At 33.3% G+C, this 17,702-nt stretch overlaps 1 protein-coding gene across 4 annotated transcripts in view; it reads left to right on the top strand.

The window, feature by feature from the left end:
• Positions 1-17,702, top strand: part of LOC106478874 (plexin-A2-like) — a 231,546-nt gene that overhangs the window by 187,085 nt on the left and 26,759 nt on the right. For all 4 annotated transcript variants that reach the window (XM_022382550.1, XM_013939446.2, XM_013939449.2 and 1 more), the window contains 4 exons: positions 328-456; positions 14,157-14,257; positions 14,672-14,801; positions 17,245-17,407. In XM_022382550.1, the coding sequence (XP_022238258.1) occupies positions 328-456; positions 14,157-14,257; positions 14,672-14,801; positions 17,245-17,407 (523 nt within the window). The remainder of the gene's footprint in view (positions 1-327; positions 457-14,156; positions 14,258-14,671; positions 14,802-17,244; positions 17,408-17,702) is intronic.

Raw genomic sequence — 17,702 nt, forward strand, 5'->3', positions numbered from 1 at the left:
TTTCACTGCTAAATTAGGGTCGACTAGCGCAGATATCCCTCGTGTGGCTTTGAGCGAAATTCAAAAAACACACTAAACAAACAAACAATCACTTCCTTAAGGTCCGGGGGGGGGCAGTATTTGCTGAACGCGTGTTACTGAAATTTAGAGCTCCTGCCATATTTTCATGTGTGTTACGAAGCTGACGGGTCGTGTGTTTTGTAATTATTATAGACTCGCGTGTTTTAACTTTTTTAACCTTTTAATTTGTACATAAATTACTACAGCTCTTTGTGCGGTTTATTAGTTCTAAGTTTCATATCAATAACCTATTTATTTATTATTCAGGCCGTGGTCGATTCTGTTACCAGTGCTTTTGAATACTCTGATACTGTGATCGACGAAGGATCACCGGTGAATCAGGACTTGGCCTTTGACCAGAGCAAACACAACTTGTACGTCTTAACAGAGAGAAAGGTCAGTTGTAACGTATCCAATATTTTCATTTTCGAATGTAGTTATTCAGGTATTGATAGACATTAAAGTGAATTTTGAGTTCAATATTACTTGACAGTATTCCATAGTTTGTGTAGTGAATTTGAGTTCAAAACTCAAAATTCACTACACAAACTACGGAATACTGTCAAGTAATAACTACACAAACTACGGAATACTGTCAAGTAATATTTGAATTTTGAGTTAAATATTACTTGACAGTATTCCATAGTTTGTGTAGTGAACTTTGAGTTAAATATTACTTGACAGTATTCCATAGTTTCTTTAGAAATGAAATTATGGAAAAGCATGACGTCTTGACGTACCACCGCGTCCTTATGTACTAATTATCCTCAGAGGACTTGTAGCCTCTAAAGACTTATTACACTACTGGTTTATTGTGTCAGACATGTCAGTATGCGATATCAACCTGTACAGGCCACTCTCTATTTCTGCCAGCGTGGCTTAAGCCGTGTGCATCTTATCCCCAAGAGACAGTAGTCGAGAGAGCAAACTGTTGTAAGCAGGAGTTGTAGTTAATGGAACGTTATGTTGTCAGTTGTAAATGTGTAGACATTTTTTATTATTGTGATGTCGGCATCTCATCATGCACCAGTATATATAAGCTTGTGTGGTTGTTTTTCTTCATATTATACGGTTGTGTGTTCTGATTGAAAGGTCCTAACATTGAGTGGTCTCATTAAAGGTTTTTGATTAACACTCCGCAGCTTCTCTGCAAATATACTTTTACTACTACTTAAGGAGTATTGTTAACAATATCGTTCGCAGTCCACTTCAGACTACGTTCACATTATTTACTGTTTGGAGTATTGTTAACTATAGTGCTCACTTTCTACTAAGACGACACGTTGATCACCTTCTTTTATGAGTATTGTTAACCATACCGATCGTTGGTCTAGTTAACCTTGCGTGTTAATTTTCTTATTAAGGCTATGACATTGTGAGGGATAGGGGGGTATAAAAAATCCTACAAGTTGTCATTGATATTGCTGGTTTGAAGGGAAAAAAAAGCCAAAGCTACTTGATCTTTTTTGCTAATACCAACTTTTGTGTGAAACAAATGAGAATTTTCAGTACATTCATTGACACTGTTTTTCTTTCTCCTTGGTTTCTATTAAAGAGTGATTTTTTTTGGTGAGTTTTAGAGCCATGAGAAATTATAAAAACTAAAAGAGTCCGTAGTAGCCAAGATGTTAATAAACTGGTGCTTCCTATCGGATGCTACAAAACGTTACTGTTTTATGTTACCGCACTCTTAATATATTTCCGGTAGAGCGTCCAACATTGCGAACCACGCCCCTCGACTTCGGCCTCCTTATCTTCAAACATTACTGCTTTCATGACAGCCGGCCATCAACAGGCAGCCTTGTACGGTATTGTCTCTTACTTTTCTTTCTAGCACGCATAGCTCACGTGATCCTATTTATTTTCCTACCCAGCTCGGAGCGAAAGTGGAAAACCATTTTGGGAGCATGAACACACAAAGTAAGCCTATTTGGTGCATGGTTGCATACTCAGGAACATTTATGTAACAACTTAGTTTTTCCCCGTTACTTAAGTGTTATAATTTTTAGAAAATATTGCACGACAGTTACACCACTAGCTAACAGACAAATTTCTCAAAATTCGACTTCAGATTGACCGTGTTTTTAAAAGTTGCATATCTATTTCTGTATGGTCTGTAACATCGTCTGTAATTGATTAGAGACTGTTGAATAGTTTACTGTTCACCTCATTTTATAAGTTCCGGTTGTTAACTCACAAATCAGTGCTTAGCAGTTTAGAGATAGGGCTATTGGGAATGCTCCGGAATTCTATGTAAATAAAATGTAAAATATTGTTGAGGGTGGCAACATCCTCAGTTTAACACTTTCTACGTATTAATTTAATTAAACTAATTTTGTTTTATGTATTGCCCGATTCAGGTGGGCTAATTTTTTTAAAGTTTCGATCATTTAAATAGTTTTAAATCTTGTATCAGTTCAATGAACACCTTTTTTTATATATATACACACAGTCTCCAGTAAATCCAATTTTTACATGCATTGATCCGATCGATATGATGAATTATTTGTTGACTTTTCAGTCATCTGAATGACTTTACATATTGTAATAACCAAGCGAATCCAGTTTTTATGTATATATATATATTCTTTCATGACTATGGAACACCGTAAGGAACAAATTGTAGAAGAAGAAAAAACGTTGTGTTTATCACACCCTGGAGTTGTAAATCGATAAAATAACCTTTGTTTTTGTTACAGCCCACGGGAGTCGCCACTTGTTACAAATGATAAATGTTCAAAATACTAGTTAACGAGCACTTTCAAAGCGGATGGTAATTTCCTTAATCACGGAGCAGTCCAACTTTCATAGTGAAATATTTATATCACGTAATGTTGCTATAACTTATCAGTATTGATTATTAAACTGCACGTTTTTCATTTATCCGTCATCCTACTATGCGACATCTTTTTGGTAATAGACGGTAACTATTCCTATCCCCCCAGTGCAATAAGTAAATAACATATTGATTTTTCGTGCTGGAGTGTTCATCTGAATTTACCTACTAATCCTGGACGAAAAATCAGAATCGATACAGCATGTAATGACTCGTACAAGTCTGATAAGGTATCTTGAAGTAAACCTTTGATGTATTACCTTGTTTGCTTTGTTGTTGCGTTTCACGATCATCTATTTCATTATTCCTTTGGTGGTAATCTTGCTCCGCGCACTGGTAAACTGGATGTAAACAGCATAGCATGTTTTTAATTATAAGTGTTTGAGGTGCTGTTTTGGTCGTCTTTTTTTTTTTCTCTTCTATATAGTATCTTATACGCGTACACTGTTCGTAAGACGTAGCAGATTTAGTGCGTGCTTATAAGTGTTCAAAATCAGTATAACATTTCATATTGTTTCATGTGTTGTATAGAACCCCAAACTGAGGCCTCAACTCAGACCGAATTTGTCAACACAGAAGATAGAAAAAATCTTTAAAACTTTTCATCCTCACTAGAAATAAGAATAAAATATCAAGTCGTGCAGCCTCCTGGTAGCTCAGCGGAAGGTCTAAAGACTTATAACGCTAAAAACTGTGCTTTGATACCCGCGATGGGCAGAGTCCAGATAGCCCAATCTGTAGCTTTGCACTTACCAACAAACAAAAAAACGAGCCCTGCAACATCTCTAATGCTCAGCGGTAAGTCAAGGACTTATAACGCTAAAAACTGGGATTTGATACCCACGATGGGCAGAGTTCACATAGCCCAATCTGTAGCTTTGCGCTTACTAACAAACAAAAAAAACCGAGCCTTGCAACCTCCCCAATGCTCAGACAGAGTAGTTCGATTACTGTATGCCAATTACGATTTTAGTGACGGGGTTCAAGGGGGCCGTGAGGGTAAGATGCCGTGAAACCTTATAAGTGTAGTGAGTGTTGGTATAATAAGCCTAAAGTAAAGACGTAGTGTGGGAGCCTAGAGGAAAGTCCATAAAATTTATCATGAAAGTAAAAATATCGATTCAATTTTAAATTTAAATCGTTTCTGAATTAAGCTGTTTTCTGTTACATCACCAACGTTTTTAATAATAATAATAAACCTCTTTAATCAACGGAGACTAAATTAAGAAATCAAGAAATATTTTTTCCAGTTTTGTTGTCTACACATTTCATTGTATACTTTAAATACATATACTAACAACAGTATTAGGTTATAACTTTTGTTACTAAGAAACGTGACTAAAAGCCACTGTTGGAACATAGTGTTACCAAAACGCACTGGCTTTTCTATATATTAGAAGTTGTTAATCTGATTTTTTATCAATAATCATCCTATGAATACGTCATGAATTCTTTTGATGAATGTTCCTAATTTTGATTGGCTTCCAAAGGAATTTACCACCGTTTGACTTCACTTTTCTGATTATTTGATGGTCAAGCTTGCTTTCTCAGAATTTATTTATTTCAGTTAGCTATGAAGTTTGGGGTTAGGGTATACTATGGGGTAGGGGTGGTAGTACTTGCCTCGTCATTTTTCAAGGGCTATACGCTAGTCTATATAATAAGAGTCAGTGTCTGTATGTGTGTTGTCACATAACTCCTAAACTGCTGGTCTCGAGGTTCTGAGGTTTGCACAGATGTAAAATTCTTCACTCCAACTTTTGAGTAACCCGGAGAGTTTCCGAAAACCCTTTCTTCTGAACTGCTGGACTCGTCAACTTCTAAGTGGTGTCAAACGAATTTTGGCTCCGAGGTTTTGCACAAGGGTAAAACTTTTCACCCAAACCCTTAGGGAACCCGGGTGTTTCGCGAAAACGCTTTTAGGAGAATTACCCAAAAGCGGACCCCAATTTTGGCATTGATTTACATTAGAGCTCGTAAATAAGAAGGCCTACTAATTACCGTTCGTAACTTTGTTAAAGAAATTAAATTTACATTATAGCGGCAATGATCATTAAACTGAAAAAAGTGCATTAAATTTGTAAATGTGGGCCATAGGCCCACGGGTTTGGTAGTAATAATATATCAACCAATCCACATCTACAATATCCATTGGCGACGAGATTTTTACCCAAAACTAGTGCTCTTCAGGCCGGCTGGGTTACAATAGATATAGTGGCTGAGGCGTTATTTGTATTGCAAATTGTTTTAACAGCCACCGTTTCGGTTTGAACCGGATTAAGCTGGTGAAATGTAATTTTCGTCAGTTATATTTGTTATTAAACATTAAGATTAGGTAAGGATATTTTAATACAATATCATTTATTTTTCTCTTAGCACCGTTAGTAGGGGATCAAAATACATTAAAACATCATTAATGAAATATAAATAGTATAATTGGTGAGAGAACCCATAAGAATTGGTTATTTTGGGTCTCATATGTCTGCCTTTTTTGTTTTTCTTCTTTAAAATTCTAAAAAATTTGTAAGACTTAAGAAAAAATATAAATACTTTTTACAGTATTATTACTTGAACAACAACAAAAACTGCATCAACCAATTTCCCTGGTAATGACTTGCTTGTTAAGCATACTTTGTGTGAGTTCCTTATGTATCGTAGACGGAGATTTTCATATCAACACTTGTAATACTGTATAGATTACAGGTTAGATGATAAACTTTACGTATTACGTAATATTATAGTAATGTCAAATTCCTCTTTTAAAAAAAGAAGGGTTTGGCGTGGCTTCGTGATTGATGTATCAGGCTGTTGAATGAAAGGTCCTAGTATCGAGACGATTTACCGCGTAATACGTCCTGCACTGTCATCAGTGGGCATATTATGAAACTGGCAGTCATTCCCGTTATTTGGTTCATAAAATCATATAAAATCCTTCAAGTAGCTCAAAATTCGGGACGACTGTACCTGAATCTGAGTGGTTTTTGACCTAATCATTTAGTCTATCTAGACATGGCTTGGTGGTTAAGGTGCTCGACTCGCAATCTGAGGGTCGCGGGTTCGAATTCCCGTCCCACCAAACATGCTCGCCCTTTCAGCCGTGGGGGCGTTATAATGTGACGGTCAATCCCACTATTCGTTGGTAAAAGAGTAGCCCAAGAGGTGGCGGTGGGTAGTGTTGACTGCCTTCCCTCTAGTCTATCACTGCTAAATTAGGAAATGTCACTTATGTAATTCTGGTCGAATTAGGAAACACTTGAAATCATATTCTAAGTGATTGCGGTTTGGTGATTGAGATAGTTATACACAATTAAAAGTTGGCTATAACGTAATGTATTATACTTTAAAAGTTACAAACCTGTTGATGCTACAGAAAATGACGTATGGTTAGTGTGCCTGACATCCATGTTTCGCATCCTGTTATACACACACACACACAAAACGCGCTATTTGATTATAGTGTTCGTTCGGTGCTCTAATCTAACAGTTTAAATTAGTGACGGCTAGCACAGGTAGCCCCTGTATAGTTTTGCGCGAATGTCCGAAACAAACGAACAATGTTTGCAGAATATGTTACTGCTACGAAATGATTCGAACACAAGTTTATCTTGTGCTGATATTAAATACAGTAACTCAAGACAGGGTCGTCAATAATGCTATCAAGTATGGCTAACTGTTTTCATTGTCGTACCACGTAGTGCTTGTTTGATTTTAATTTTGGATAGAGCATACGTTAAGTGGGGTAGCCTACTGCTTAACATTTAATAAAGAGTGCTTTACAAGTATTATTAGCTTGTTGCTTTTATGATATTTGGAGAATGGCTATGGACTTGTCTTCATTGCTTTGTCGGCGTTCATGTCGAGAGTCGTGTGACGAAGTTACCATAGCAACAGAACTGATACATTAAAGAAACAGTAGCGAGCACTGTTGTGAGGAGTTTACTATTGAATATTGCATGAACTACAATTCATGAACTAGAAATGTGGCATAGGTAACGAACAGGAATTGTGATGAAATTGCTTTCAGGAACTTGTAATTTCTTAATTACCAAAAGTTGATGTTGGTTTTGTCAATATTCGTGGGGTGTCTTAGTGTTGCTAGTTTTGAAACTGAGACAGATATGTTAGGGCGTACATATTGTGTTTTGTAGCAGAAAGCTGCTAATCACAACATTAGACGATGTTTATAAATCATGGTACTTTCAAAAGGACTGTTTGCCTAAAATTGCTTTTTTTTTTAAAGCTAAATAACTGAAGGACCAAGGCCACGTGCCCTCTTGGTGCATGGAGAAATGAAGCGATATTCTGGTCTTATGTCAGCGCATTTAAAATACGGTAGTGTGTGAAATGTAGCGACATAAGCACAAAGCCATTCAGGATTTAAATTCTCAGTTGTTGTGGTAAATATTTAGCTCTAAGAAATACGTTGCTTTAAATACAGCATGTGTGAGGACGTATTGCATCACTTGTAAACGGATCCTCCTCCCACACTCCCTCAGATGGCGCAACACCTACAGTTCGATATATAAACCACCTTTTAAATAAATGACACAGACCAAGCACTGTGAGAGAAGGAGAGTCTAAGTCTTGAAATATTCGCAACTGTGTAATTAATTGTCATATTATTCATAGAAGACTATTGGGCATCGTATTACCCAGGTCCCCAGGGATCAACAGTTGTAGCTTTTGCCGTGACGGTTTCTTGCTGTATCCTATCACCGCAGAAACCTGCTACTTTGCAGAAACTGTCTTGTGCTCTAGAAAGGAGCTCAAATTCGGAACGGCCTTCCTGTGGGAATTATCATTTATAGTCTAAACTCTAAAGTTTCAGTTTAGAAATGTAAATTAGGCTAACACTTAGAGGACGCTTTCAATCGATTTCAGTGTGTCTCAAGAGTGAACTGTTGAGGTGTGGCCAGTGTTTCTTAATATCTGTCAACTCTTTGTGCTCAAGTAACGGTGATGGATGAATATATAAACGTCGCGTAGAAGTAAAAAAAAACAGCAAAACGGAATGATTCATAAAGAGAACACAGCAGAAAAATAATAATTTTTACTTGTAAACACTTGTGAATGTAATAACAGAAATTAGATTTATGCACTTAATTTAACAATTTTCGGCGTATTATTAAACTTTTATTAAAGTCGGTCTTTAATATTTACTGGGACTTAATGTAAAATCCTGGCAAATGAAAATTTCAAGTTATTATGTCTGGTAAAATAAATAGTAATTAAAAAAACGTGGGTTTAGGGAGAATAAAAAAAACAATTTCGTAAATATTATGTGTAACCTACGTCGTAGTATACAGCTTAGTGTTTACAGTCACTGAGTCAGTATAACGCGTGCATTCTAAATATTGAAAGAGAACGAGTAATGGAACATTAGGTATCTATTGTTAAATGGATATTTGTTGGTGAATATTAAAAGCCTGGATTATCCTGTAACTACATATGTTATTCCTCTTAATAGTTGTGATGAATATGGTCCATTGTGATGTATAGTATTGGCTTAGTTGATGCATGACGAATATAGGTAACCTCGCAGCATTTAAAAAAAACTTTATGATGTTGATATTTTCTACCGCATAGTTTCATTATTTCTGTAAGTAGCACAGAAGCAGAGAGTGATCCTAAGGGCTAAGACCGTGTGTTTTATACTTCCATTGAAATTCCACAAAACTGCTCTTTCTAAGCTAAACCGAAGCCTCGCTGCCTTCAGTAGTGTAAACCAAAACCATTCACGTGTTTGGAATGAAAGAAAATAAGCTCATGATCGGAGAACATGCAGAAACTACTGGTTTCTATCAATTCCTTAATGTTAACCAACCCTGTGCGTAATGAGCCGCACCAATTTTTAGCGGGCAGGCCCTATCTCAATTCTCCTCCCTATTTTACGCTTGGAAAATTTCAAATTGAAACTGCCGTTGTGATATTATGAGAAATGCCATAAGTAGGCCTAGCCATCTCATCTATCAGATGTTTCCCCGCAGAGAGATGTTACCTGACAACCCACATCTGTTACTTTGGTGGTTGCCTTGGTAACTAACGCTAAGGTGAAACAGTACCCCGTTTTTTTTCAACAGTGGAAGTTGTACAGTCTTACCGATAATGCCTGAACTAAGTTACTTAATTTCAAGAAGAAATAAGTTTCTGGAAGGATTTTGATATGTTCATTTATTTCCTTTAGTAGCCCAGTCTTTTCAATTGGAAACGAGATGGAACATCATTAACCAGAATTTTTAGTTGATTGGTATCTACATCAAGTGTCATCAGGAGATTTCTTAATTAAATCCACAGGAAAATGTACCAAGAAATATTTGAGTTCAAACATTACCTCTACTGCAAACAAGTTGAAATTATTTTAAAGTTAATACAGATATAGAGCCCTTTATCCTTCAGTTTTTGTTTTGTTTTTTTTTGGCAAATTTCCGTTTCCTTCCGAGAAATTAGAATTTGGATAGACTATCCATTATTTTATACTTTTTTTTGGGGGGGGGGGCATCAATGTGCAAGTGTTATTAATGCTCTGAAAGTTCTAGCCCAAGTGAGTGCAGACTAAGTTTTGTATGACAGTAAGATCTTTCTGGAATAAAATGTTTAAAATTCTCCTATACTGGTACTGATTTTTAGTTAAAATAAAAAATGAGGTAAAATTATTTTTAAAATGTGTTTATGGAGTCTATTTACCTATTAGATAATGCAGTTTGCAAATTTTTCTTTCTAAAGTCTTGTTGTTCACTTACACTTAAGTTATTGTAATTCACATTATCCCATAGTATACTTCATATTATGGTTTTGCCTCACAGAATTTCTTTTTATTAATGCTTCACACCCCTGTAAAACTAATGGTTGATGTAGTGTAGTGTGATCAGGGAGAGTAACTAACTTGCATATTACAGTGTAATTTTTGGGGGGACTGAAATAACCAGCAAATATGATCAGAGGAAATAGTAAAACTTGCAGGAACCTGGGAAGAGAGACCTAGCTACAGAAGTAACTGGTTTTAGTGCCATCAAAGTTTCAAAATAATAAGCTTAAAATATTTTAAGCCACTTTACTGTTCTTTTGTTACATAAGAAATATTCTCACAAATTGTGTAGCTTTTCTCATTTGGGAAAAAAAAAGTACACAGTTAGTATTATTAGTGTTATTAATATTTGGACTGTGATGTCTAACAAAATTTAAATTTCTGTTATTTTTATAAGAGGATCCACAGAAGTATTTCATTTTCATGAAATAGGGAATGGTGACATAGCTGTTTTTGGCAATGTGTATTTGAGAAGTGATTGCATAATATCAAAATTAGTGTTTAGTAAAACATAGAATATATATATAACAAAAAGCATGGCTTAACCAATGATTGCTTACAGTTTTCATTGCAGACTTTTCCTTCAGTGTACGTATCTTATGCAACTTGCATAAAATGGCTAGCTATGTGAAGTAAGATGTGAATGACACAGCTACAAAACTATTATTTATTTAACTTGAAAACACTGACTATTTTGCTAAACATTGTTGTATTAACTGCAAAAATGAGAAATAAAAATATTCCTACAATAAAAAACCTTGCTGCATATTAATTCATTTAGGAAATTGTCTTAATGAAGTCTTGAGTCTGTATTATATTGACATTGAACAGAAAGTATGCCATTTTTTAAGCATCATGTTTTACATAATTAGTGGTATTAAGTTGAAATTTTGAGTCGTACATTCATTTTTAAAATGTTGATATATCTGAATTTTTTGGAGGGGCTTTATTGATTGCTTTCAAGAGTAGTATTTGGGATTTGAAATATTTTGTGTGAAGCCAGCTTCTGCATGATGCATGGTGGTGACATAAAACAGAATTGTTCAGAATGCTCCAGGTCAGTAACTTCATAAATTAGTTTTGCAATTGGAGTCCTTTGAATACTAAAATTAGACACACTACTAAATCAGGATACTAATGTTTAGTATCTTGAACACAAAATGTGGAAAAATTCTATTTTGTGTATAAGCACTCTGTTAACCATAATTGGCAATGTCTATACAAAGTTAAGCTTAGAACCAACCACTGGAAGATTAAACAGATGGAAGAACTGAATCCGGAAAATGTTGAGAAGAGTGGTACAGAGAGACCAGCATGTGGAAAACAAAACACGTGATGAAAAGTAGAGAGAGAGAGGTGACATTGAAAGCCCATGTTTTGGTAGCAACACAAAAAGCAAAAGAAAGTGAGCAGATTGTAAAGAAGGCAAAGCTGGTTGGATAAAAGTAATAGAAAACAAATAATGCCTGTGGCACAGAAATAAGGGGAAGATTTTCAAAAGCTTGACTTTCTCTTTTTTGCAACATCAAACCAGTTTTTTCCTGAAAACAAATTTTGCAACTTATACACTGGACATGGGAAAAGTGCCAAAGTGTATACTTCTTGAGTTGATTATTTTTGAAAAAAATCTCATGAACTGGATAATTTCACTCAAGGAGTGTTTAAAAGTCAGATATTTTTTTCAGGTGGAGAGCTAGAGGAACTTTTTATTTCTTCGAGGCACTACTGTGACTTACTGGAGTTTTAATATGTGAAGTGTATAATAAATAATGCCTGAACATTGTTTAAAAATCAAGAATTAATTTATGTTATTAAGTAATTTAGTTCTTTCATGTATTATTCCCTCTGTCAAACATAGCATAATTTTCAGTGAGTTTTGACAAAAAAGTTATGTGTAATTGCTCATATTTGTATTGGTTCAATCAGAGGTGCTTATGAATGTAAAACTTCTAACTCACCAAACAATAATTAGATGTAATTGAAATATTACATTTCAAGAAATACTCATTGTTTTTACACACACATGTAAAGCTCACTGCTCTAAAGCAATGCTTCCCAAACTTTTTCTATGTCCGTATGGCAGGCCTAGTGGCACCCTACCTGACTAGGACAGGCAGAAATTACTGTTATACTGTGTATGAAGAAGAAAATTGATAAAATGTGAAATTTTAAAAATGTATTAAATCAATAATAAATTTACATAACTAAATAAAAATTACTTAATAATTGCAAAAATTCTACGGCACACCCGAGACCCTTCCACGGCACACAGCGTGGGAAGCACTGCTCTAAAGCATTCAGTTTAAGCATGTTTTTTCTTATTCAAGTTTAGTATAACTATAGCTTGTATCTTTATTTATTTTGTTTTCTAATTTGAAATTGTTGCATGTAATTGGTTAATTTATACTTGTGAATAATGCAATCAGGAAAATGATGAGAAAAACTGTTAAATTATTTTAATAGTGCAGTAAATTTTTTTATAACACGTATGGAAAGAAAAGGAAGGCATTTTATCATAACTTATTTTGAATTTTATACACATTATGTTTTTAATTCTTTTAAACTAGAGCCACTAGTGTAATGAAGCTCATTTGTGAGTGGTACTCGTGATAAAGTATAGAAAGCCAGATTGTTGGTCTGATAGAATAAATTTGAAACCTACCTGGATTGCAGATTGTTTTACTTGTGCAGAAAATTAAATGTGCACTATTCTCCAGTGACCATTGCATAACTTAAAATATTTTTAAGTAGATGAAGGTTTAATATAGTTTTTTGGAATGACCTTTCAGAATGAATCAGACTAGAAAATTGACTTCTTTTTATTTTGTAGTAGTTGGTGGTGGTCAAACTAGTTATTAATGAAAGTTTGGAGGTGTGGTGAATGTGTTTTTTCTTATTTTATTTTTTAAAACAGAAAGTTACTTTTATTTCTCTTTTTGCAGTTTTTGCAGGTAACTTTTTTTAGCTCTTAGCCAAATAATCAAAACTATAACTTTATAAGCTAAACAAAAATTTTTTCAGAGTTCTAACTGTAGAAACACAAACTTCAATATTATTAATTGATAGTTAATTTAACTACTAACCAACTGCGTTAAGTTCTAGTAAATAAGTTACTTTTATCATGATGAAACGTGTCTTAAAAAGTGATTTTTTTGCTGTAACTAATATTTGTAGCAATCAGCTATGGTAGTAAGCTGAAAATGATTCAACTTTTTATTGTTACGAGCATCTACAAGCAGATACTTGTAGGATAGTTACTGAAACTGCATTGTGATCAGACATGCGATAATATGTCGGGAACCTATAGGGATTAAGCAAAGACCATTAGTAGTTCATAAAGGCTGCAGAAAGCGACATTCCCATTATTAATAGCTAATAGCTTAAGAGAAAGAGGTGTCAAGTTTTCAACTTCATGAGATACGAAGTCATAGACACTTGGTGATATTCCTCCAAGGTTCTTTATTGAGTGGCATTTTGTCTTAAATCTTTGGTTACATCATTAAGAGAAAAAAGAAAAACTGTCATAGTCAGTTTCATAGAGGAAGAATCTTTAATGCTTTGCTGCTAAAGTTGTGTCTTAATAAGAGCATCCAAGAAAGTTTAATGAGCAAATGTATCACTAGGAGGAAGGCTAGCATACAGGATAGGTGTTTAAAAATTCAAAAATGATTAATATTTTAACCTTTTGTATTTTGTTCACGATGAAAAAGTGTGGAAACAATTAGATATTTTTATTTTTAAATTTTCCATTGAAAACTGTCATCCCTAGAGTAAAAGTTTCTGTACTCTCTTGAGTATACCCAATTTCTTCCAAGATGATCTGGATTTCTCTCTCTAAACATATATTTAGTTGTAGCTGAGTCCCACACCACCCAATTTATTTCTTCTTTTAAAAGATTGAAATTGGAAAACCAATTTCAAGAACTTGTTATACTCACTCCTACCATAACTCTTGTCTATTTCTAACTAGTCCACTACAGATTTTTCACTTAACCATGTTTCTTTAAGGGATAAATGCAAAGAGAAAATTGTTAAACATATAGCTCATGGCATACGTCATTCATTCGTGATACAAATTATTAACTTGTTATACATAAAAAAGAAACTCGCAGACTGAGTTAAACCATGTTAAAATATAAGGTTTTATTAATCACAAGCTTTTCAGCTCATTATAAAAATAAAAAGTAACTGTTGTAATACAACCTGATGAAGAGCTCTTTAAAAAACTGGAAATCTTCTTCTTTTTTTTTACCTACTGGATCTATGTCAGTGTCAAACTGTCCACAGATATACATCAGATAATATATCAGATTTATGTTCTTGTAAGTTTGTGTGTTTATTCCAAGTAGGATTTTTTTATTCTGATCACATTTTGTTTGACAGTTTATTATTGTTTTATCTTATGTAATTCATGGTATTATGATTGACTTGAATATGTTATAACTTTATTTCCAGCTTACCATGGTAAAAGTGCAGGAGTGCCAAATGTATAATAACTGTCGCACGTGTCTTGGTGCCCAGGATCCATATTGTGGCTGGTGCTCCTTAGAAAACAAGTGGGTTTGCATTTTGTTTCTGAGTGTTCTTTTTATTGAACGATAAGTTTTACACTTACTTGTTCAAACAGCCATAATCTTGAAACTCAGAGATCAAATTTATTAATTGGCAACTTGAATGGCAGACAAGTAATAAATCTGTTCTCCTTTTTCTATTCTTCAAAACTTTTAATTTGCCTCTTAATTTTTTTTTCATTTGCTTTTTTTTTAAATGATGCAATGTGCTAATATATAATCTTTGTTTTGTTTCTCTGTTTAATTTTGAAAAGTGAGTAACAAAATCGGTGATCATTTGGTTTATAGACAACTTACAATTTCCTTATTAGAAATACAGTGTTTTATTGATGTTCAATTAGTGTTGTTTAAATGCTATTAAAATTAATCAATATTAATGTTTCTTAAATGTACCTCCAGATGTAGCTTACGGAGTGACTGTGCTCAAGCTGCCGAAGATCCTCTCTATTGGCTGTCCTACAAAAGTGGCAAATGCACAACTATAACCAATGTTAATCCCCCTCAGATACAACGCACAACTGCTCGTATAGTATGTAAACCTTATTAACACATTATAGTAATTCAAGTCTTCTAATTGATGGTACATTTAAGGTAATGGTGACATAAAGATAATGGGCTTTGACTTATCTGTCTGTTAAGCAACATAAAAGTTCATAGTCTTTTCTTTCTCCAAAAATTCCACTTTTCACTAAGGGATAAGAGACTTGTTTACCCATAATTCCAGAATTAGAACTTCAAATACAATAATAAAAAAACTTTTTTTTATTATTATCGTTATCCAATATTTTTAATGCATAACTCATCTGTTGTTTTTCATTTCAAAAATTATGTGAATGTGGTACTTCATGAATATTTGCAATATAAATTATGTATTTATAGTATTTATGATGTCATTTATTTCTACTTTATTAAATATGAATGTATTTAGATTCAGGCTAATAATATCAAGTATTTTATGTAGCAGCTAGAAGAGCCAAGTGACTTGCTATCTTAAGACAGAAATTTTTAATTTTATACATATATTATGACTAGAGTAGTTTAGAAATATTATGAATAAGATTCACAACATATTGTGAAGAATACTTTCTGAAAAAAAAAACATTATCCACTGATTTGAAAATGTAGCAAGTCAACTGAGATAATTATTAATGATTTAGGCCTTTTCAATTTTAGAAATAACCTGTCTTTTTTTTACTGTATGTAATTTAACTAACTTTTATTTTGCTGTAAATTCTACATATATTTGTGAATGAACAAAATGTGCACTTCTTTCATAAAAAAAAAATTAAAACTATAAACCATACCTAAGTTTGAATGATTTTTTTTGTCATACCATTTCTACCAATTATCTAAAATTCATCTAAAAAAGAGCATAAAAATTATTTCCAGATTATAAATCACATCTTCAGTTCTGTGTTATTTATATTCAATATTATATTAATTTGTTTTACTCAAAAGACACAAGAAGTAGGCTACATAAAATGAATTTAATGGATAACTAATTTCAATAATTTATGATAAATGATAACTGTTAAATATAATGAAAATTGAATATAATATTTCAAGTTCTTCACCTATAAATTATGCATGTTAGAATCAAGTTACTCAGAATTTAATGTGAAACTTTGGAAAACCCTAGGTAGTTGTTTCAAACATACAGTACATTAAGGAAAATGTTGATAATGTGAACAAAATTAAAGTTTTAACTTCAGAGCATTTGGAACCCTTTTCATTTGATTTTATGATATAAGAAACTTTTGTACCTGACACTGCATAGGAAATAATTTTATTAAACAGAACTGTTAAGACTTTTTTTTTTCTTGCACAAGTCTTTAATATATCATAAATAAAAAAAAATAAATGTTCATTATTTTTTTTCTAGTAGTTCTGGATGACTGAGTAGGTCAAGAAAGAACAATGAAGATGTTATTCCAGCAGTTTATTGCTTAAAAGAATAACTAAATTTAATTTAGAGAAATTTAAAGAATTTATTGCTCTGAAGTTTGTTTTAATATGCCACTTTTTTGCTGATGTTTTTAAGTTACCTTATATTTTGTTTAATCCTAACTTTCTAGATTCAATAGAACTACTTCATATAATTGGTATAGTTTTTTTTATTACATAATTTTCCAGTTTGTATTTTTCTTTTTATGACAGACACAAGTGCTTAATTTTATGTGGATATATATATATCATTAAATTAGAATAGTTAGCCAGATACTTGGTTTACTACAGTTCTTCAGTGTTTTGGCTACTTATATTTTTATAGCTAAATTTCTTCTTTAACAAATAAATTTTTTATTGTCACTGGAAATGAAATGATTGTTCCTGAACTACAGTTGGAAAAGACTATAATCATTACAATTTGGAGCCATTAGGCTTAATGATGTAGCCATAATGGTAATAGAGAGAGTAATAAGGGATCAGTGTTATGACAATAGCTGGTTGAGTCCAGCTAAATAAAAAAAAGAAAGCGGGAGATTAGTTATTCACATAAAACTTCTGAATGGAACCATGCATTAAAATAACCTTATCTTCCTTGTATCAACTACATCTGTCTATTGCTTCCCACTCCATTAAGCAGGCAGTATTCTGTTACTATGTAGATAAAGTAGGAGTCGATAACCCAATGTGCTATAGGTATATTGTAAAGATTAATTTTTATGGTATTTAGTCATAGTGAAGTTGGCATTGGTTTGTTAGCTGTTTCTGTTAGCTGGTGATTGATCATATGTTGGATATATTATCTCAGTGTTTAATGGTAAGTCTATAGGCACACTGGGCTTAATATTAATAACTCTTCCTGTATAATTAAGCTTTGGTAATTTATGATGATTGTTATATGTAGACATCATTTGTTGTAATTATCATTGAAAAAACTAACTAGTATCTTGATAAATTTCTGTATTTAAACAATGTTTCGATATTGGTGCATTCCTTCAAAATGAATGCTTTGCTTTATTTTCTCTTAGCTGACACTCGTAATAGATAATTTGCCAGTGCTTGAGGGACAGTTTTTATGTGCTTTCACGGCATATGGAAAAACACTGGTTACCAATGCCACTCGTTCAGCTAATGGGGTCAGCTGTGCCACACCTCACACAGACTCTCTGCCAACTATTCCACTAGGAGAACGTAAGAAATATGATGTTTCTAAATATTTACATAATAATGATGCACTCTGTTCATCTTTAGTTTTCTACATCTTGCCATGTTTACGGATATTTTTATTTTCAAAACCATATTTAATGACTTGGGTATTAGAATGATTTTGTTAGTTTCGTGATGTTAAATATGTATGTGTGTATAGATAGATACACACATGAGTCTTGCCGCATTTATCTACTTATTTACATGTGAAGATCTGTAACATTGAAACTTGTGTAAAGTGTAATATGTCAGAAAAATAGTCAGTTTACCATCTGCTTTA

This window comes from Limulus polyphemus, unplaced genomic scaffold, assembly GCF_000517525.1.
Source record: "Limulus polyphemus unplaced genomic scaffold, Limulus_polyphemus-2.1.2 Scaffold257, whole genome shotgun sequence".
Classification (NCBI taxonomy): Eukaryota; Metazoa; Arthropoda; class Merostomata; order Xiphosura; family Limulidae; genus Limulus; species Limulus polyphemus.